General features: G+C 36.8%; 1 protein-coding gene across 1 annotated transcript; it reads left to right on the plus strand.

The window, feature by feature from the left end:
* Nucleotides 1-3,889: 3,889 nt before the first annotated feature.
* LOC309817620 (olfactory receptor 13H1-like) lies at nucleotides 3,890-15,725 on the plus strand (the record flags this gene model as incomplete). Its single annotated transcript, XM_082646893.1, is given in 4 exon segments — nucleotides 3,890-4,177; nucleotides 4,179-4,501; nucleotides 4,503-4,809; nucleotides 15,096-15,725. Coding segments are annotated over 4 exon segments (1,548 nt in total).
* Between the last annotated feature and the right edge of the window lie 8,274 nt (nucleotides 15,726-23,999).

Consider the following 23,999-nt stretch of genomic DNA (forward strand, 5'->3'; position numbering starts at 1 on the left):
TTAGCTGAAAGAAAAGTTAGGCTATATAAATAATTGCAGGCAACAAGACTAAGATGGGAAACATTCTAAGCCCAGTTTTCCAGGAATCTTTTAACGATAATTTTAGGATGAGACAATCAGCACTGCCTTGGAGAGCAGGGCTCAGACTAAATGATAAATAGGTCCCTCAGTTTAGATGCTGAGTAGCCTTTAAGTGTGAAAGGGAAGTTGTCATCAATTTTAATTCCATAGGTTCAGACACAGTACTAATGGAGGCAAGGTCACGTGTTCGATCCCAATCTCTATCAGTAAGCTTAACACCATTAAAAACAAGTCTTCCCGCAACCATAGACAGATCACCAATTTTTAATCAAATCGCTCATCAATTTATTCAACTAGGCTCATGAAAGACTGAGGGATAGACTCTATAAATAATACCTCAATACCAGAGAAATAAAATACATCCTGCTGGTCATTAAGAATTATAGGTTCATATAAGGAGGGAAAACATTTATTTATCAATATTTAACAGCAAAATCAGTGTGCTTTATAGAGTTCTAGGAGCAACAGAGACTTTTAAATGGCATAATAATCAGCCATCTACTTCTATCTCATCCTCCCATCTGCAGCTTGTCCATCATCTTTTTAGAATGGCCCATATATAGGTAATTGGGAGTTAAACATAGACCACAAAGAAATTTAAGGTATGACTGTACTAACTTAAAATATAACAGGCTTCAGTGCATTGTTTCATATAGCCATGTGACTCTCATCTTTCTGCATTTTCCCTCTGTGGAAATGATTATCTCACTAGGTCTCTCAAGATCTGAGGACACTCCTGTGAAGGCAGATTACTATCTTCTCCCTCCCTTACATGTGTTTGACACTTCACAAGTGGCATATACTTTCACTTCCATAAATTTACCATTCTCATGTACTTAGCCTGTCTGAGAGGCTGAACAAAGTAGAGAACTAGACACAGGGACAGGTTACTTGGACTCCAGGACAGGGAAGTGGGGGAATTGTAGAATCTTCTTTGCTAAAGACTTTTAAGGACAAGCGAGTCTCCCATTTCAAAGATGGTTAGAGAAACTTCATCCCTTAGTAAACCCCTTCTGTAGCCCACAAGAATTGCCAACAATGGAGGAAAATGTAGTAGATTCCTCATATTCTGAGGAGTGTTAAGTTTTGTTTTGTCTTCCTTTTAATTGAAGGAAATCAGAGAATCCTAGCATGTTAGAGCTAGAAGGGCTCTTAGAGATCACTTAGTTTAACTAGATTGCAAATAAAAATCTAAGCCAATGAGGGGAAGAAACTTATCCAGAGAAATAGCCAGTGAGTAGCAGAAGCTTCAAGGAAGGGATTAGAAGAAAAGGGAGAGTTAATCTCATGAAGGAGCACATACACATTAGGGGGTGCTTGCCATATAAACAGCAATATCTAGGGAAGAGGCAGATGGAAAAAGAGAGGCTGTCTTTCAATGTGGAAAAGCTAAAGAGTTCCATTCACACATTCATTCAGCAAATAATTCTTAAGCACCTTCCATGCAGCAGGCACCATTCTAGGTTTTGGGCATACAGCAGTGACTTCACTGAGTATGCATTCTAGTTAAGAGAAACAATCAATAAACATAATTAATAGATAAAATATACAAGATGCTAGAAATAATAATTCTAAAGAGAATTGGAAAGGGGAACATAAAATGCCAAGGGCTAGAGATGAGCTTTTAGACAGGGTGGCCAAAGAAGAACTGACTAAAAAGATGCATTGTGAGTAAAGACCTGAGAGAAGTGAGAAGGTAAGCCATACAAGGATCTTGGTTTCAGAAATATGGAGCAGCGAGATCAAAGAGATCAAAGGCTCTGAGAAAGGGACGTGCCATGAGTGTTTAAGGAACAGTGAAGAGGCCAGTGTGACTAGAACAAAGTGAGCAAGGAAAAGAGTAGTAGGAACAGAGGTCAGAGAGGTAAAGAGGAGGCAAACCATGTAGTGCCTGATAGGTCATAGTAAGGAGGTTGGTGTTTAATTAGGTTGAAATGAGAAGCTATTGAAATTTTTTAATGTAAGAGTAACCTGATCTGACTTACGATATAACTGAATCATTTGAACTGAATGGAGGCAAAGCCAGAAACAGGGGGACCAATAAGGAAGTTATTGACAAAATCCAGGTGAATAATGATAATGACTTGGAATAAGGGATGGCAGTGCAGGTGGCAAGAGGAGTAGTTAAATTCTGAATAATATCTGTAACAGCCCAGGACTTTATACGTTCATTTATTCATTCGATATCAGTTCCTTATGATGCCCCAGGCACTGTTCTAAATACTAGGGATAAGCCAGTAAACAAAGCAGACAAGGTTCTGTTCTCAATAAATTTACATTCGAGTGGGAGACAAGTAATCGAGTAATACAGGAGTCCCCAACCCCTGGGCTGCAGACCGGTACCGGTCTGCTGGCCTGCTAGGAACCGGGCCACACAGCAGGAGGTGAGCGGCGGGCGAGCAAGTGAAGCTTCATCTGCTGCTCCCCATCGCTCCCCATCGTTCGCATTACCACCTGAACCTTCGCTCGCATTACTGCCTGAACCATCCCCCAGCACACCCCGCCCCATCCGAGGAAAAACTGTCTTCCAGGAAACCGGTCCCTGGTGCCAAAAAGGTTGGGGACCGCTGAAGTAATAAACAATCAAATCATTAATGTAGTTTCAAATATTGGAATGTGCTGTAAGGAAAATTAAGCAGCGTGAGGGAAAAGAGAGTGATGAGGGTGAGAAGAGAGTGACTTTTCAGGTAGGCTGGTCACTCCTTACCACTCATACTTTTAGAAACATCACATTAGATTTTCACATTGCTAACTGGGGCTCAGCAATCACAACACGGAAAACACCAGAGGACCTGGAAATGTAACTCCAACCACAGACATTAGCAGAGGGTTTTCATAGACCTCAAGGGTTCCATGACATATTATATTTACATAATATCAGGTTAGATCAAAGAAATATTTGGGGACTTCCCTGGTGGTGCAATAGTTAAGAATCTGCCTGCCAATGCAGGTGACATGGGTTCGATCCCTGCTCCAGGAAGATCCTCCATGCCGCAGAGCAACTAAGCCTGTGCACCACAACTACTGAGCCTGCACTCTAGAGCCCGCGTGCCACAACTACTGAAGCCCACGTGCCGAGAGCCTGTGCTCCGCAACAAGAGAAGCCACTGCAATGAGAAGCTCGCACACCACAATGAGGAGTAGCCCCCGCTCGCCGCAACTAGAGAAAGCCTGCGTGCAGCAACGAAGACCCAACGCAGCCAAAAATAAATAAATAAATTTATTTTAAAAAAAGAAATACTTGGCAGGACTCTAGGACAAGCACCGTGGTAGATACTAGCACAATGGGAAAATGGAGGTATGAACAATCTAGGAGTGACAGACAGACACAAGAATAGGCAATATTTTAGCTAAGACTATCAGAAGGTACCCTCTTGGTGGAGATTAGTAACTCAAGCTGACAGAGGTTCAACCATCTCTATGAATAGATTTGTCTTTGAAAATGGAGAACGAGTGAGAGAAGCAGGAAGATGCCCTCCTTTTCCTCTCTTCTTACTTGGAAAAAAAATGATATTAAAAAGTATCTGGCAAAAGTGGGTTGCAGAACTTTTCATATAACCATTTTAAAAGAATGGGGAATTTGCTGTTTTCCACGGGAGGGAGTAGATTTTTAGCTTTGCCTCTGTATCCATCATAGATATCTCATTTGTATTCTTCTATCTTTTGAAGAGGACAACGAGAATGATCCTGTACACCCTAGTTATTTCCAACTTTCTCATACCATCCCTCCATCTTTATTCTCATTCTTTCAGGTAAAATTAGGCAACTACATTGGCACCCATCCAATGAATAGTGGCAAGTGGGAAGAATGGCCATGGACAACGCTACAGCAGTATTTGAGTTTCTTCTTATTGGAATCTCTAACTATCCTGAATGGAGAGTCACATTTTTCACATTGGTACTGATAACTTACCTCAGAACATTATTGGGGAATGGACTGATCATCTTTCTTATCCACGTTGACCCCCACCTCCACACTCCAATGTACTTCTTCCTTAGTAATCTGTCTTTCTTAGACCTTTGCAATGGAACAGTCTCCATGCCCCAGGCCTTGGTGCATTGTTTCTCTACCCATCCCTACCTCTCTTACCCACGATTGTTTGACCCAAATAAATGTCTCCTTGGTCTTGGCCACAGCAGAGTGCCTCCTGTTGGCTGTCATGGCCTATGATTGTGTGGTTGCTATCAGCAATCCCCTGCGCTATTCTGTGGTCATGAATGGCTCAGTTTGTGTTTGGCTGGCTGCTACCTCATGGGGGGCATCACTTGTGCTCACTGCCATGCTCATCTTATCCCTGCAACTTCATTTCTGTGGGGCTAATGTCATCAACCATTTTGTCTGTGAAATTCTCTCCCTTCTTAAGCTGGCTTGTTCTGATACCAGCCTCAATGAGCTTATGATCTTCATCACAAGTATTTTCCCTGCTCCTACCCTTTGGGCTTTTTCTCCTCTCCTATGTCCGAATTGCCACTGCTGTTCTAAGGATTCGCTTAGCCCAGGGTAGGCTCAAGGCCTTTTCTACCTGTGGTTCTCATTTGACTGTGGTGGCAATCTTCTATGGGGCAGCCATTTCCATGTATATGAAACCGCAGTCCAAGTCATCCCCTGACAAGGACAAGTTTATCTCAGTGTTTTATGGGGCTTTGACACCCATGCTGAACCCCCTAATATATAGCCTGAGGAATAAGGATGTTAAAGGGGCAATGAGGAAAGTTATGGCAAAAAGGGCATAAGACTTCTTTGCTTCTAAACTTCTAAAATAACATTCAGCTACATCTTCACTGACAGAAAAAAACTGTTTAAAACGTCTGACTTTACCCTTGGTAGAGTAGGTGATCATTATATGAGAAGCTTCAGGAAGTGCTCCCACCCCAAAGTATTATTCTTACTGAGACTTGAATTTCCGTTACAGGCATTTTTTTTACTCTTTCTTTACATATAACACATTAGTGGTCGGCCACCCATTAAGTTACTCAACTTAAGGTAAATAAATTTATCAGAATCATTTCCTCACTGACAGAAGAGACCTAAGCAGCAGGAGAATCTCCTATGACTGTTAGCAGGAGGCGAGGCATAACTGAAATTGGAAAATAGGACAAAGAATGGTATAATAAAAGGTCAGAAGACAAATGTCAGAAATTTTACAACTTTACTGAAGGCAAACCCTGTTGTAAAAGCACAATCCCTTACTCTACTTAACCTCAGAGTCATGAGAAAATTTTATCATAGACATTTCCTACATTAGTGTAGAGTGTTTCATTTTTTTCTTTTTCTTTTTCTAAACTTCTTTCAAATATATTATTTCATTCTGTATTCCTAATATCTCTGTAAAATTGGTAAGAAAAGTCACCATAATCCACCCCTCATGTTAACAATGAGAAAAAAAAATAGAATGAGTAAATCACTTATCAAAATAGCATAATTTTCAAATAAATGCAACATTCATTCAAATTCCATCTATTATACATTTTTTTAAATTATGGTATTCTCAGCCACTGAAACCATGTTTTAATATCAAGAAATAAAAAATATTTAGAAAAAAATCCAAGTGATTTAAATCTTTGATTTATTCATTCAACAAATATTAACTTTCTACTTTCAACCAGGAACTAGGTACTAGGTGCCAGGGCAAGTTTCATACGTTACGCAAAACATTTCAAATTAACATTGTGAAATAAAGTTAAATTGGTGAAATCAATAAAATTTTACAGGAGAAAACAATAGAGCCTTCAAGTAGAGAGAAATTCAGAAATTAGGAGAAATATGCAGAGTACTCATTTTAATGACCCTGCTTTTGGGGGGAGAAATATTCTACTCTTTATTACAGCTCTCTATTTGCAGCTTAAAATGAGAATTATATTTTTGTTAATGGTGCCCCTACTACAAAATGGTAGCTCTGTCACTATATGCTTTGTCTCTTTATTGACTTGTTGGTACAGGCACAGCCTATAGACAGAGTGACATAGTGGAGTTTGCAGATAGGGCTGCAGAATTGATTCTGCTACTAACTAGCTGTGTGACCTTAGTTATAGCACTCTTTGGCCCTCAGATTTGCTCATCAATATAATAGGAAGGTTGTGTTTTGTTACCCAAGGATCTCTCTAGTCTTAACATTCTGCATCTAGGTGTTATATATATTTTCTTAAAAAAATAGAATAATATCATCAATTTACTCTGCAACTTGCTTTTTCCACTTGACAATGTATCATGGACATTCCTCAAGATCAATATATATAGATCTATCTGCGTGACTTTAAATGTTAGCTTTGACTGGAAAAGTAGACACACATAACAGCTAGTTAACATAGCTATGGCCCTTCCAGCACTAACATTCTGTTTCTAGGCATCTAAACCTCAAAGACAATCTAATTCAACATTGATATTAATTCATTTTAAATATAAAAATGAACTCTATGAGGGTGCTGTGGAATGAAATCAATTCTTGATTGTTGAAAACCCCTAAGGTTGACTATCGCTTCCACCTGATCACTCACAGGCATTGTGAGAAGCATTCCACTGTGCACCTCATCCTAGGCAGCTGGGTAGTGAAGCTTACCTTGCTTCACCCTGGAAAGCAAATAAAGACTGGTTTGAAACTAAGATAGTTCTGTTAGAAATTGAGGAGAAAGTCTGCAAACTGAAAAATAGTTTCCAAGTGATATTTTCCAATAGGGATTTAGGAAAAAGACGCCACACCCCATTCACAGGATTTGGGATTTCACTTGAGGAAAGGCAGTGAAGTATAACTATTTAGAGCACAGGCCCTGGAGCCAAACTTTTTGGATTCAAACTTTCATTCTACCACTTTTATTTCAAGTTACTCTCTCTGCTTTGATCTCTTCACCTAAGTGAGCTAATAGTACTTGTAACACTAACTGTAGTGTTCAGAGTTTGATCATGTAGACACAACCACTCTAGTTATATCAGGCAGGAAGGGATTTAATAAACAGAATTAGAGGCCTATGAAGCCTTTGGAAGGGCTGTGAGAGAGAAGGTAAAGGAATATTGCCAACAACCTCAGACAGTTGCAGGAATCGCAGGAATCTTGGGAAGTTTTAGGGATATTATGTAGGAAACTGTTACCAATGATGTTACTGAAGTAGATGTTTCAGAGAAGAATGCTCAGAAGCCATTTAAATCTCTGTTTACAAAGTCTACACACTTTTACAATACAGGTGAGAGCTAAAAAGGATGTGTTGAATGTGACTTCATAGCTTGGTTATAAGAACTGTATGACTCAATTCATGTAAAGCACTTAGAAAAGTCCCTGGCCTATAGTTATAGTCCCTGTCTATAGGCTGTGCCTGCACCAACAAGTCAATAAAGAGACAAAGCATATAGTGACAGTATATATATATATATAGTTAGTCTATAGTTAGCTGTCATTGTGAAGTCTGGATCACGTGAGCCTAAGACGCCACGAATTGAAATGCCTACTTGCTTCTTAAATAGTGCCTTCCAAGGTTGCTCTCTCACCCATGCATTCAAGCATCTGTACATATATCATTCAATTAATATGCATTTATTAACTACCTACTATACAGCCGGTACTGTGGTATTGCCAGAGATGCGGTGGTCAAATAAAAGCATATTTGATCCTTCCCCTCAAAGAATTCATTGTCTAGGTGGGAAGAAAGACGTGTACGCAAGCAATATTACTATGTGAATTTATATCTTCCTAGTTCTTAAAATTATAAAGCACTTTATACACTTTACAGTTTATCTTATTCTTGAACATATATTACCTCATATCATCTTCTAAATAATTTAATGAGATTAACAAACATATATTGTTATTAATATTATGAAACTGACATTAAGAGGTGATAAAAAGATGTAGAAAGGCTGTGATATCAAGGTCAACAGTTAGCGATATGACTGGGAAGAGAATACAGTTCTCCTAGAATTATGGTGGTGGTAATTTCTCATTGTATACACATATAAAATCATTATGGTGTACATCTGAAACTAATATAATGTTATGTGTCAATTATACCTCAATAAAAAATTAATTTAATTTAATTTAATTTAAAAAATACAATTCTCCTGATGCCTAGATGCTCTTTCTGATGGGAGCCTGATGGGTTCAGGGAGTCTTTGAAAAAGAAAAGTAGGAAGAAGGTAAGATTGTTGCTGAACAGAGAAAGGAAAAAATGCTGTTTTCAGATTGTCTAGCTAAAACATCTGACCTTGACACTTATTGGCTATATGACCTTGGGCAACTTTCTGCCTCAGTTTCCTCATCTATAACAGGAAGACAATCATAGGACTGATCTCATAAGGTTGTTAAGAGGATTAAATCAGTTGATTTTATATAAAATGATGAGAACTATGGCTGGGACATAGTAAGCCCTCAATAAGCATTAATTTATTTTATTACTGTTATTATACAGTTATTATTACTAATACTGAAGTTTCAATTGACTCAAAAGTAGTTGGTGCTCATCTCACTGGGTGCCTTCTCTCCTCTTTTTTCCCCCTGCTAGTAATATGCAGAGCAAATGTTTCCGATTAACTGTGAGCAGCAGGTCAAACACTTTTTCAGTGCAACATCGCGATGGAGTGAGAAAAGCACATGATTAGGCGTCAGGATGTCTGGATTCTAGTCTGGGTTCTGCCATTAATGAGCTATGAAACTCTGGGCGAATCACTTAATTCTCTGGACTGGATCTGTCAAACAGGGAAAAATATATTCTTTAACCTACCTCAGAAGGGTTGGAAGATCAAATGAGATCATAGATGTTAGATGTTAAAAAGTTAAAAGCACGTTACAAATGCTACATGATGGTATTTTCATTAGCCTCAGAATTAGCCTCTACATCTTCTCCTCACTTACCCTTAATGACCACTCACTCACTGAATCTTATTGTTTCTTGCTCTGAAATGTCTTCGAAATCCATCCCTTCTCTGTCCTCAATGCATCTGTCCTAGTCCACAGCTTACTCAACCCATACCAGGATGACTGTAATAAGCTCCTATTTTTCCCTAGTCCAGTCTCTCTCTAAACTAGCCATCCAATCAACTTTTTGACCCACCTCCTAGAGAAATGGAAATAAAAACAAACATAAACAAATGGGACCTAATGAAACTTCAAAGCTTGTGCACAGCAAAGGAAACCATAAACAAGACCAAAAGACAACCCTCAGAATGGGAGAAAATATTTGCAAATGAAGCAACTGACAAAGGATTAATCTCCAAAATTTACAAGCAGCTCATGCCGCTCAATAACAAAAAAACACACAACCCAATCCAAAAATGGGCAGAAGACCTAAATAGACATTTCTCCAAAGAAGATATACAGACTGCCAACAAACACATGAAAGAATGCTCAACATCATTAATCATTAGAGAAGTGCAAATCAAAACTACAATGAGATATCATCTCACACCAGTCAGAATGGCCATCATCAAATCTAGAAACTTCTCCAGAATGATTTTCTAAAGCAAAAATCTCATCATATTAAACCTTCTTCTACAATTCCCCTCCAAGATTAGAAACTTGCAGTGGCTCCCTATTGCCTATAGGATATGCCAACATTAATTGAGGACCCTGCTAACCTCTTTTTCCTCCTTCTCTACCTCATCTCCACAGACCCCATGCTCCAGGAAATCAATACTTTTTTCTCTACCTTTTATGTGTATATGCCACTGTATACACTGTTCTCTCTGCCTGCAGTGCCCTTCTTGTCTTCCATGCCTGGCAAAACCTCAGTCATCCTTCAAGGTCAGATCTAATGTCATGTCTTCAATGAAGCCTTCCCCAGAGCTCATTGCATTGTTTAACCCTGGATAGGTGACTTAATTCTATTTTCTTTTGCTTAATAACATTTTGTTCAACCCTAAATTTAGCCTCTTCCATATTATTTTATAATCAGTTGTTTTGGAGTGTTTATCCCCAATTAGATCATAAGTTTACTGAGAACAAGAAGTTTGTTTCATTCATCTCTGTCTCCCTAGCATAATTCCTGGCACAGAGTACATGCACAATAAGAACTGCTTAAATGAATAGGTGTTAAACCAATACTTCTTAAACTATCTGTGGTAAAACACAGCTGTTTTTTTAAAGTTCCAAGCTGTCACAGCCTGATATTTTATAAAATACAATGAAAATATTATGGCAACGTCAAATCACTTTAAAAGTTACTGTTTACTCTCAATTCTGTTCTTATGTCATTGCAAACATTTTGAGTAGCACTCAGCTAGACCATTTGCTGAGATGCCTCATTCCTAGCCCCAATATCTTGAACTCTAAGTTGGAAATTTTAAGAAGGATACATGTAAAAATAATAAACAATTACATCATATATTCAGGCCACAACTCGGCAAGAAATCAATAAAATAATACTATTATAATTAGGTACATGCACAGATGAAGTAAATCAATGGGACAGTGAATGAGAAGATGATTATATTTAGACAGTGACAGTTTGTATGGCACCTCAAATTTAATCCAGCAAAGTTTTAGGAAAAAGTGGGATTTCCAGAAACTATTCAAGTCAAAGATGGCTGGGATAGGCTGGGGGAAGTTAGGATAAAGTGAAGAGGAAGAGGAAACCTCCAGTAAACACTGTTAACATTATTTACCTGAATGCTTAATTGAAGCTTTCATAGCATCCCAATAAATTGTGGCCATTCCCCCTTTCCTATTCATTCATTACATTCTGAGTCACTGTATCGGAAACCCTCCCAAGAAACATAGGACTCTGAGTAATCACCCTAGAGTTGGTTCTGCTCCCTGGTAACTTAAGAGCAAAAGTGGAGTTGAGGGTGTTAGTCAAAAGTTTTATCATATTGTCACTAATGAAGTATTGGCATTAGTAGACAAAATCTACTTGTATTTTAATGACTTAGAAATAACACTCCCAGAAGAATGTACAGCTTTAGTTCAGTAGTAGGATTTAATTGCCTTTTAGGGACCTGATCCCTGAAGTCTCTTCAGTGAAATCATTTCTTTGAAACCAGAATGAATAAACTCAGAAGGTAACAGCAGAGAATGTTTAAGATTCTTCTCTCCTTCTTCTCTTTTTCATGTTTTGGACCATTTGGAGCCCCGGTTTCTAAAATGCTGAACAGAATCAAGATAAAATCCGTTGTAAGAGCAAGTGAAGAACATACACCCTGGCAAGGAGGAAAGAAGCCATAGTTGTTTGTTGGAACAAATCAACATATATGTGTGGAATGGTCAGTCTTGACATGGATCTCCCAGGATGCATCTGTAACTCACTCCCCTTGGAAGACTCCAACACTTCAGTGAGCTAATGATCCCGCACAACTCTTAGAGACCTTGCCATTTTTGTTTGGGGGGCTTTTATGCTATTCAGGTGAGAAAAATCAATTTGATTCCCCAAATAATCATTTATTCATTAAGTTCCTGCCATGTGTCAGGAATTGAGACAAGTACTGAAGTTATAGAAATGAAATGCAAATTCTTCTTTCAGAAGGCTCACAGTATAATCTGACCATATTGCCTTATTTTTGTCCTCATTTATTTATTTTCCCCCTTCCAGAAAAGAAAGATAACAAATGTGGCCATATTGTCATGGGTGCTACTTCCCAAATGAGGATTCATTTAAAAATATTATTTAAAATAATAATAGCTTATATATATAGCACAAAAGCCCTATGAGATAGTTACTATAATTTTCCCAATTTTATAGTTGAGGAAACTAAGGTGTAAACAAGCTAAGCAAATGACCAATGTCGCACTGTGAATCAGTAATGGATCCAGGATTCAAACTTTGATCCAGGATCCATGCTCTTAACCAACAGTCTACACTGCCTGATATGAATAATAGAAATTCCTGTCTGTGCGCATTATCTATTCTAGTATATGTTGAACTCCTGGGAGCTTTCTGAAGAGCTCAGAGAACAGGGAAGATACTCCAACCATCCCTTAATTTAAGTATTAAAAGTTAAATGAGTCCTCCTGGGAAGCATGCTCCTACATGGTAAGTGGGACCAGGAAAGCCCTCTTTGGGAAATCTGTGTGAAGAAAAGTACACCCAACATGTTTCCAAAAGATCAAAAGCCTGTGACTATATGTGAGAATCTCCACATATGTCTAGTTAATTTAGGAAGATTCTGGCCTACACAGCGCTAAAACATTGAATTATTCAATAAAAAATATATATGGTTAGTCTAGTGAAATTCTCTAAAATCATGTAAACACATAAATGTGTTCTTTGTTTTTCAGCTATCTATACTGGCATTTGTTTTGAGATTTTTAGAACTATAACGTGGTGAATATTGTAAGTCAAAAAAAAAATAAAGCTTTATGATTTTAAATGTTGCCATTCTAGTGTGAAACTTTAGTACCCCTTGAAAAAGTTTGTGCCCCGAAAATCCCATTCTTGTAATGCTGTTAAGAAACTATGCTTGTGGTGTCACCATTGAATAAAGACTAGATTACCTGACTTCTGCTTCAGTCTCAATCCTATAACTCTACTCCAAGAAGACTTTTTCACTTCAGATTGATTCTGTTTTCTGATTCCAATTCTGGGAGTATACAGAACAAAAAGGAGCCTTTAAATTCTCATTACAGGTAGTCAAGGGCCTCCTTGTAAGATCACTGTCTTTAATAAGTAAAAAAACAACTGTAATTAGAAGTTTAGCAGCACCTAAGTATTTTTTCAGTTTTTTGGCCCTTGGTTCTGATTTCTTTTCAGAACCCCCTTATCCTGTATTAGGTTTTAATGAGGATCTTGTTATAAATTCTTACTCTACTTCCTGAATTACTTGTCCATAAAGGTCTTCTACCTTCTGAGATTTGGAGTTTGTCCTGAGTAGAGAATCCAAAGAGATCACCTACATCATTAGCCTGAATAGTTCTCTCTGCTGCCTAGCTCCTAAGACAAACCTTCCCATCCACAGCCTGTTCTCACCAAGGCCTGACAACTGCCTCATGAGTCTGAAACTATACACTGTAGATGCCCCAAATCCTGATTTGTGATTACAACTTCCTGGAAATTTTACAGACAATCCAGGAAAAGATCTTGACCTTAATAATGAGCTGGTCTGTGATAGTATGCATATCTGATAGAACTAGAACAAAGAAAATAAAATTTTTAATGGATGAAAAAGGGTGAAAACACTTTTCTTTCAGATTCTAGAATAAACCCATTTTCTCTCTTCACTATCACACCTTCCTTCCATGCAAAGGGCAAATTGTAAGGCTAAAAAAGTATCATTTCTGAGCTACAGGGCATTAATAAGACTGACTACTATGAGGAACTTCCCTGGCAGTCCAATGGTTAAGACTTTGTGCTTCCAATGCAGGGGATAGGGGTTCGATCCCTGGTTGGGGAACTAAGATCGCACATGCTATGTGGCACGGCCAAAAAGTAAAAAAAAAAAAAAAAAGACTGAATACTATGAGATACTAACTGTTTCTCATTGTAGGCTTTTTACCATCAAACATTTACTTTCTTCAGCCAGTTCAGAGTAGTTTCAGTCAAATCAATTTCATGACATTGGGTAAGAGAGAAGAACCAAATAACTGGCCTTGATTCATTCAACAAACATATATTGAACCCACATTTTGTGGGTTCACACCAGGTACTGTGTGAGGTAGTGAAAATAAGGTAGTACATAGAACAGTCAGGGCCTCATTCCTCCTAGGGCTATAGTAAGAGAGCAGAAATTAAAATAATCACACAAATATATAAATACAAACTATGATAAGAGCCATACAAGAAAAGTTCTGAGTACTATGAACAATTTTAACAAAGAGATCTGATTTAAATTAGTGGAGTTAGGGAAGGCTTTTGTAATGAAGTTCCTTTTAGGCTGAGGTATTAAGAATGACTAGGAGTTCACCAAGCAAAAACGGTAGGAAGAACATTTCCCCCAGCAAGAACACAATGTGCAAAATCCTGAGGTAGGAACAATCTTAGAGTGCTTCATAAAGATAATATTGCTGAAACAAGGTCAGCATGAGAAGAGACTATGCAAGATAAGGTTAGGGTCAGGTCATTTAGACTCTTGTGGGTCATAGTAAACAGGTTAGATTGCATTCCGATTGTAATTAGAAGTCCTAGAGTGGTATTAAGCATGGGAATGTTTGTAAAAGGCTGCTATGTGTAGAATAGACTATAGAGAGGCAAGAATGGAAGTAGGGAGACCTATTAAGTAGCTCTTGTGTTAGTCCAGATGTGAGACGATGGTGGCTCTTACTAGATAAGTGTTGGCTGTGGGCATAGAGATTTGTAGGTAGATTTGAAATATATTTAGGAGGACAAGCCAATAGTACTTAGTGATTGATTGGATGTGCAGGTTAAGGAAGAAATGAGAGTGAACTGGGCACACATTTTATGCCAAGGATATGAAGAAGCTAAAGATAAACCTCTGGCTAATATCCATAGCAGGAAAGAACAATTAGTAATTCTGTGATTCAGGGATCTGATTACATTTAAGCAGTAAATTAGCACATTTTCTTTTAGGGGGAGTGTTCAAAGCATGCTTCAGGTGGAGTCCAACCTCCCTCATTTTATAGATGAAGGGATTAAGACTCACAATGGATTGTGCTACTTTGCAAATTAATCTTGTGCTGTGTATGAATGCTTCATCTTCCAAAATAGAACATAAACTTACAAACAGCATCACTTGTTTCATAGACATCTCCTCCTGATAGCACCTGATATACTACTGAGGATACAGCAAACACTCAATAAATGTTTCCCAAATTAAAATGATTTCAATTTCTTCTTCCTCAGCAGATAGAACACAATGGATATTCTGATTACAGATAATGCCAGCGAAGTGACAGAGTTCATCCTGGTGGGTTTGTCCAATCATCCAAAAGTCCAGGGTAGCAGTCTACCTGATTACATTGGTGGGTAACAGTCTCATCATTGTTGTGGTTAGAGTAGATAAGCAGCTTCACACCCCTATGTATTTTTTCTTAAGCAACTTGCCCTTCCTTGTTATCTGCTACTCTAGCAATTCAGTGCCTTTTTTATTGTTCAATGGTTTAAGAGACTATCTCACCATTTCCTATACTAGCTGTTATGCTCAGATGACCATTGCTCTTTTTCTGGGGATGACAGAGTGCCTCATCCTTGATGTCATGGCTTATGATAGATTTATTGCAATATCCAATCCCCTGTGTCACACCATCATTATGAATGACCAGGTCTGCATACAGTTGGCTGTGGTGACCTGGGCTAGTGCCTTCCTTTTAGCAGTAATACCAATCACTGCAATTCTTGCCAGTTTTTGTGGACACAATATCATCAACCATTTTACCTGTGAGGCACAGGCCCTGTTGAAGCTCATCTGGTCAGACACCCTAGTCAGACTTATTCTGGGTCTGGTCATTGGTATATTGACACTGCCGCTGCACTTCACCTTCATCCTCATCTCCTATACTCGCATTGTGGTTGTTGTGCTGAGGATCCGCTCTGCAGAGGCCAGGCTCAAAACTTTCTCCACCTGTGGATCCCATCTGACTGTGGTCACCATATTTTATGGGACAGCCACCTGCATGTACCTGAAACCTCAGTCAAGGGAGTACCGGGACCAGGGCAAAGTCACCTCTACATTTTACAGTGCTGTAAGCCCTGTGTTGAACCCTCTCATTTATACCTTGAGGAACAAGGATGTGAAAGATGCCCTAAGAAAAATAATTAAGAAGAAACAGTCCTAAAAAGGGCATGAATAGCCCACAGAGGCTCATCTAACCAACAGCTTGACACTGACTTGTAAAAATAACAAGGTCCAAATACTAAACAATATTTTAGTAACGTAATTATTTTCAAATGTGTTTTTTTCTATTTCCAACAGGTGTGTGATAAAGAACTTACTCTCACTGAGAAAAACATTAAACATTTACAATGTCATCCATTTAGGTAATAAATTATACAGGACAATCTTGTGGGAGAGCTTATAAAACAAAATAATAATTAGCACATTTGAATCCTGAGTAGCTTGATTTTGTTTTAATAAATGAGAAACATTTCAATATTCTAGATTCTCTTTTATAGATGATAAAGAGCAAACTTGTAAAATGGACAATTCTTAACTCAATACTTTTTGTATGAGGTATATTATGATCCAGGCTTAGAAATGATAGATGTGAGTGGGTAGAGAGAGAAAAATTACTCAACTGCTATATAAGACTTCCACATAGAAAGTCCTCTGCTGAAGCAACGAGCCCTTCAAGACTGTGTACATACTGAGGGCCAGAATTGATGACTCTACGGAACATACAATTGCATGTCCTGATCAGTAGATAGGGCCACATTTTCTCTGCCAATGTACCCTACTTCTGGATAATTGCATGCCACTTCCAAAGTTGTTGACCTCACATAGAGCAAATTTAACTCAGGAGGAACTCCTTAAAAGAAAACAAGCATGTACTGTATCTTTCGATCATAAGAATTATAATGTTCATTTTTTTAAAAACACATTGGGGGAGAAGAAATGAAATACCACCTATAATCCCAGCACTCAATGAGGCTTGCATAGGTGTTAGAATCTGGAAGACATGTATTTAAGTCTGGTACTCACGGTTGTGTGGTGTTTAGTTAGTTAGTTTCCATCTTTAAGCTTCAATTTTCTCATCTGTAAAATGTGGATTATAAGAGTGCCTACCTCACAAACTCGTTTTGAGAATTAAATAGGATAATACACGTTAGCTTCTACCACAATGACTGGCACATGGTGGACACAGAATACCCATCAGTCAAAAAAGAAGAAAACTGTCAATAACTCTCTAACACAAAGCCATTTTTGAGTGTTTGCTTATGCCTATATAAATAATGACTATATCATTTTTAAAATAATCCATGCAAATAGGATATACTAAAAAATATGTTCCCACTGTGTTCTTAATTTGAATTTATCTTATTAGAAAGGAGATTGAATATGTTTATCATGTTCATTGGTCATTTGTGTTTCAATAGTTAGGGTCTTTGTTGTTGGTTCAAACTGGCAACGAACCAGTCCAATTTTGGAAACAAAATGCTACACTCAGTAACATATGACTTATAAAAAGCCACAAAATTTGTTTCAACATTGATTGACTCCATCAGTTTTCAGATACATCCTGACAGGCAGATCCCCAGTTTGAGCCATTTTATTTCACTCTGGTAAGCACTCCTGCAATTAATGCCTAATCAGTCAACAACAGAAGCTGTTGTAAATGAAAATGAAAATAATAAAACTGTGTGAATCCCAATAGAGAACTCTTTAGAAAGAGAATCTATGGTGTTATGCAAATTTCATTGTAACATTACCATTTTAACCTTGAACAAATTCTTGTGTAAGTTTTATTCCTGGTGTTTCTAAAACTTCTCGCTTAAACTAAAGCACCCCTAAATCTAAAGGGAAGGTACTAATAACTAACTAACAAGACACAGTAAGCAGATAAAGTCAAACACTAGAGGCGGGAAACAAACGTGATTCCTCAAAAGAAAGGAAAAATGGAGTAAAACTGCAAACCTAATACTTATTGGAATTTGATCATTTTCATTAGGGACTAAGAAGAGGTAGAATAGAACAAGCAATGAGATGTGCCTTTTGCTGACAGAAAGAAATTTATTGGGGAGAGGCAGGGACTTTTTTAGCTACAAGAGAAAATTAGACAGGTAAACTAATGTCTTCCCTTTTGATTACCTCAGGAAGAAGTTAGACAGGGTTCTCTCTAAAGAGAGAAATATGTTACATCCAGAAGTAGCGAACAAGCTGCAGGAAGACTTCTGACATGAAGTCAAGACTCTGGATGAAAAAAAAAGACTCTGGATGAATAGAAAGTGTAAGAGATTATAAGAACAATTAATCAGCTAGAGATATGTGTGTACGGTGCCTTTATGTTAAATGTTTATTGTGAGAGCTGTTTTCTTAAAACCTTCCTTGTATTACTAAGTAAACAGGTTAGAATTATAATAAACAGGCAATACTTTGGAACTACCTATGCCTTGGGAAACTTGTTTAAATTTCTTATCTCTGCCAAACAGCACTTTTGGCTTGCAGCTGATAATGGGCAACTCTGCCTCCCTGCACACCATCTCCTCAATAAGGTGTGCCAAAATCACAAGGCGACATCTTAAAAGGTTGAACTGACCCCTTAAAAATCAGCAGCACTGAGAAGAGAGCTTCGTGCTGTGTACTGGCAGCAGCAAAGTGAAGAAAATGCACTTGAGAGCCATAGTAACAACTTTTCCTGTGTTTAAAAGAAAGAATTTAAAATTTGAAGAAGGCTAAGAATATATCATTGGCTTTTGAGTATGTCAACAACACCAGTACAAAGTAATAAGAAAATAAAATTATCTGCAGAATGACCCTTGAGTTTCTATAGCTCATGAAAGCAGAACTGTGAAGTCTACCATTTTCATCATATGGAAAGGAGCACACAGAAAAGTGTTCATTTATTCCTGCAATAAATGAAGTTTTGTTGAATATGATGTAAATAATATAATATGATATAAAGGAAAGCATAAAATATGTACCTTTTTAGCATAATGTTTTCAAGGTTCATCTATGTTGAGTAACATTTTATGGCTGAATGATATTCCATTGTATTGGATATATCACATTTTGTTTATCTATTCATCAGGTGCTTGTCCCTATGTTTTCAGAAATAATAATCTTCAGGATGTGAATACATATGTCTGCAAAACTAGAGAAATAGGGGAATCCACACCATAGCAATATATAGTTTCCAATTTCTCCACATGCTAGCTAAGTCTTGTTAGTGTACAATTAGATTTTTATAGCCATCTTAGTGGGCTAAAACTAGTATCTCACTGTGATTTTTATTTGCATTTTCTTAATAACTAATGATGTGCATCTTTTCATGTGCTTGTTTTGTGAATCTTCCAACTTTGTTAGTTTTCAAAATTGATTTCGCTACTGTGGGCCCCTTGCATTTCCATATGAATTTTAGGGTTGATGGGCCAATTTCTACCAAATTCCAGCTGGGATTTAGATAGAGATTGGGTTGAACCTATAGATCAATTGGGGGAGTATTGCCCTCTTCCTATTTTCCAATATTAAGTCTTCCTAGTCATGAAAATAGGAAATTTTCCCGTTTAGTTAGGTCGTCTTTACTTTCTTTCAACAGTTTTTTGTCGTTTTCATTGGACAAGACTTGCACTTCTTTTGTTAAATTTATTCCTAAGTATTTTATCCTTTTTTATGTTATGGTAATTGGAATTACTTTCTTAATTTCATTTTTGATCATTCATTGCTAGTTTATAGAAATACCATTGATTCAGTATATTTTTGTTGAAAGAGCTTATTAGTTCTAATAATTTTTTCTGTGGGTTCCTTAGGATTTCCTATATACAAGATAATGACACTTGTGAATAGAGCTAACAGTACTTCTTTTCCAATATGGATGATTTTTTATTTTTATTTATATTTATTTATTTTTGCCTAATTGCCCTGGCAAAAAATGCAGAACAATGTGGAATAGAAGTGGCAAAAGTAGAAATCCTGGTCTTCTTCCAGGATCTTAGGGGGAAAACTTGCAGTCTTTCACCATTAATTACAATGTCAGTTGTACGGTTTTCATCTATGGCCTTTATCAGGTTGAGTAACATTCCTTCTGTTCCTAGTTGCCCAATGCTTTTAATTTAATTTTTATTTTTTTGGCTGAGTTGGGTCATCATTGCTGCATGCTTGCTTTCTCTAGTTGCAACGAGTGGGGGCTACTCTTCGTTATGGTGCACGGGGTTCTCATTGTGGTGGCTTCTCTTGTTGTGGAGCACGGGCTCTAGGCTCGTGGGCTTCAGTAGTTGTGGCTCGTTGGCTCTAGAGTGCAGGCTCAGTAGTTGTGACACACAGGCTTAGCTGCTCTGCGGCATATGGGATCTTCCTGGACCAGGGCACGAACCTGTGTCACCTGCATTGGCAGGCATATTCCCAACCACTGTGCCACCAGGGAAGTCCCCTCAATGCTTTTTTATTATGAAAAGGTATTAGATTTTGTAAAATTATTTAATTGTATCTGTTTAGATGATGATGTGGCTTTTGTCCTTTAATGAATTAATATAGTGTATTGCATTGATATGTTAAGTCAACCTTGCATTTCTGGGATAAATATCACTTAGTTATGGCAAATAATTCTTTTTATATGATGCTGGATTTGCTTTGCTACTGTTTAGTTAAGGATTTGGGATCTATATTCAAAAGGGATACTAGTTTGTAGTTTTCTTGTGATGTGTGTCTGGTTTTGGTATAAGGATAATATCAGCCCTATTGAATAACTTGGGAAGTTTTCCCTTCTCTTCTATTTTTGGAAGAGTTTGTGAAGGACTGGTGTCAATTATTCTTCAAATGCTTGGCAGAATTCTCCAGTGAATCTATACTGGTTAGAACTTTTCTTTGCGGAAAGATGTTTGATTATTAATTCAATCACTTTACTTATAATAGGCCTATTTAGATTGTCTATTCCTTCTTGAGGCATTTTGTATTTTTTGGAATTTGTTCATTGAATTTGGCTTATCAAACTTATTGGCATACAATGATTAACAGTATTCCCTTATAATTATTCTCATGTCTCTAAGTTTGGTAGTGATGTCCCAAATTTCATTTTTGATTTTATAAATTTGAGTTTTCTTTCTCTTTTTCTTGGTCAATCAAGCTAAAAGTTTATCATTTTTTTAATCTCTCCAAAGAATAAATGTTTAGTTTTGATGTATTTCTATATGATTTTTCTCTTCTCTATTTATTTCCATTCTAATCTTTATTATTTGTTTCTCAATGCTTGTTTTGAGTTTAGTTTTATCTTCACTTTCTAGTTTCTTTACATAAAAGCTTAGGTTATTGAAATATTTCTCTATAGCTAAAACTTTCTAAGCACTGATTTAACTGTACCTCATGAATTTCGGTATTTTATGTGTTTTCACTCATTTCAAAGAACTTCCTAACTTACCTTTTCATTTCTTTTATGACCTATTGATTACTTAGAGTATTTGTTTAATTTTCATATATTTGGGAATTACTCTAATTCTTGTTTTTAATTTCTAATTTTATTCCATTGTGGTCATAAACATACTTGTATGGTTTAAATTATTTTCCATTTATTGAGAATTATTGCATTTCTTAGTTTTTGATCTATCCTGGAAATGTTTTATGTGCACTTGAGAGGAATGTTAATTCTGTTGATGTCGAGTGGAGTCAACAGAATTGGATAGATCTAGTTGGTTTACAGTGTTGTTAAAGCCTTTTATTTTCTTGTCTTCTGTTTAGTTATTCTATCAATGATTGAAAATGGGGTATGGAAGTCTCTAACTATTATTGTTGAATTGTCTATTTCTCACTTAAATTCTGTCATATTTTACTTTATGTACATTGTGACTCAGTTGTTAGATGCATATGTTGTTAGATGCATATAGCATATAACTATTGTGTCTCCTTGATGGATTGACACTTTAATCATTACAAAATGTTCTCCTTTGTCTGTAGTAACAATGTTTGTCTTAAGGTCTATTATGTCTAATATTAGTTTAGCTCCACCAGCTCTATTTTTGGTGCTGCTTGCATGTTTTCTAAACTTTTATTTTCAATACATTTGTGTCTTTGAATCTAAAGTGAGTTTCTTGTAGATAGTATACAGTTGGATCATGTTTTGATATTTTCTAAATCCCATTGGCCAGTTTCTACCTTTTGGTTGGAGAGTTTAGTCCATTTACATTTAATGTAATTATTGATATGGTAGGATTTAGACCTGCCATTTTGCTTTTACTTTTCCATATGTCTTATATCTCATTTGTTACTCTATTCCTCCATTATTATTTTCTTTTGTGTTAATATACATTTTCTAGTATTTCATTTTAATTCAATTGTTTCTTTTAATATATATTTTTAGTTATGTACTTAATGGTTGCTTTTGGAATTATAATTAACATCTTAATATATAGCAATCTAGTTTGGATAAATAACACTTGAATTTCAACAGTATACATAAACTTTGTTCTTATATAACTCAGTTCCTTCCCCCCTTATTTGTAATATTGTCATACAAATTATATCTTTATACCTTAGAAGCCAATAAACATAATTTTATAATTATTTCTAAATCTTTGAAAGAGTTTGGGTAGTGGAGAGTCCTGATCTGACTTACATTTTTAAAGAGTAACTCTGACTGTTAAATGAAAAACATGACTTTAATGGGGGCAAGGACAGAAGCTTTGAGACTATGTAGAAGGATATTGCAATAACCCAGGTAAAAGATGATGTTGGCTCAGAACAAGGTGGTAATCAAAGTAGTGAGAAGTGATAGGATTTTGGAAATATTTGAAGGAAGGGTCATCAGAATTCAAAGATGGTGGATCAGGGGTGTGAAGGAAAGAGTTAAGGATGACATAAATGATTATGCTCTAAACAACTAGATATGGGGGATAATAGAGATGGAGGTTATCAGGAAATATTTTGGAGATGGAAAGTGCAAGGAGAGAGCAAGATTTCAGTTTTACACATGTTAATTTTGAGATGTGTATTAAGCAAAACAGAGACAATATCACTAAACAGTTAAACATATGAATCTGGAGTTCAGAGGAGAGAGGTAAACTAGAAATATAAATATGGAAATTTTCAAAATACAGAGTATATTTAGAGCCATGGTATGAATGAGATTGTCAAGAGAAAGTAGCAGGAGAAGACAAAAATCCAAGAACTCTGACCTGAGGAACTCCAACATTCAGAGGTCATGGAGAAAAAGAACCTGCAAAAGATATAGACGTAGAGAGGCCAGTGAGTTGTAAAGCAAATTACAGGGGTGTATTGTCCCAGAAAACAAAAAAACAAAGGTTCTCAAGAGGGAGAGAATGACCAACTCTTTCAAATGCTGCAGATAGACCAAGATGAGAACAGATAATGAACCAGAAAACTGGCATTTTCTATGAAGTGAAATCAAGATAGATATCACTTTCCATTTAATAAACTGGTTACTGAGAGGAGAAGTGATTGTTCCCATGGTTACACAAACCCCTCCCCAGAAATTGATATATATTATAGAAAGAACAACAGATAACTGTATGACATATTCAGTTTCACTTGTAAATGTATCAGCACAATTCAGCCTGTGATATGTCATGCAAATTTTTTTTTCTCTTTTGAACATTTTTTAAAAGAGAACAAATTTGGAGTCTGGTAATGGCAGAGTGGCTTGTTTTGGACCAACTGTCTCACAGATTAAAAAAAAATCTGGAGAGAATATTAGACATGAACTATTTGGAAGCATAATCTGCAGAGTATTCAAACTGTCAAAAGAACACAATCACACTAGGTGCAATCCATATTTATATGGCTTTTACTCTGAAGACATTACCCAGGAAATTTGGTGTGAGGTAGCTAAAGCACAAGCAGAAATCTCAAATCATATTGGCTTGGGGTACCAGAGGATGGATTTGGGGCTTTCCAGAGCGGCTAAAATTTGAATTAAGAAGTCCCAAAAAGAGGAGCATCACACAAAGGTGAGCCCCAATTTTTACGTACTAACTCCCATTAAATACATAGATGACCTTTGAATTGCACATGTACAGAAAAAAAATAAGAAAACAAAAAGCAACAGAAATATGGCAGAAAATTGGAACAGAGATTTTAGCCATTGCTCACCATAAGGGCAACAGAGTTTGGAGGCGGAATTCAATAAAGTTACAGGATCTTCATAAATATCTTAGGCTTTCTATAGAAACTTCCAAAAGAGTATGCCTCAGGAATAAAGACTATGTCCAAGGATTTAACCTAAGACTAAGGGTAAAACTGAATCAGACTCACTAACAAAGTATTAAGTGAAGGCTCTAAAAGTTCAAGATGATCTGGCTATAATTTAACTGTCAGCTAGAAAATAAATCAAAATATCTTTAGGAAGAAGATAAGAGAATCAAAAATCTCTTAAAATATCATCAGTGTTATCCATTATACAATCAAATATTACTAAAAGTGTGAATAAAGAGAAAAATGTAACACAAAG

The sequence above is a fragment of the Grampus griseus genome (genome assembly GCF_964374135.1).
Source record: "Grampus griseus genome assembly, chromosome: X".
Taxonomy (NCBI): domain Eukaryota; kingdom Metazoa; phylum Chordata; class Mammalia; order Artiodactyla; family Delphinidae; genus Grampus; species Grampus griseus.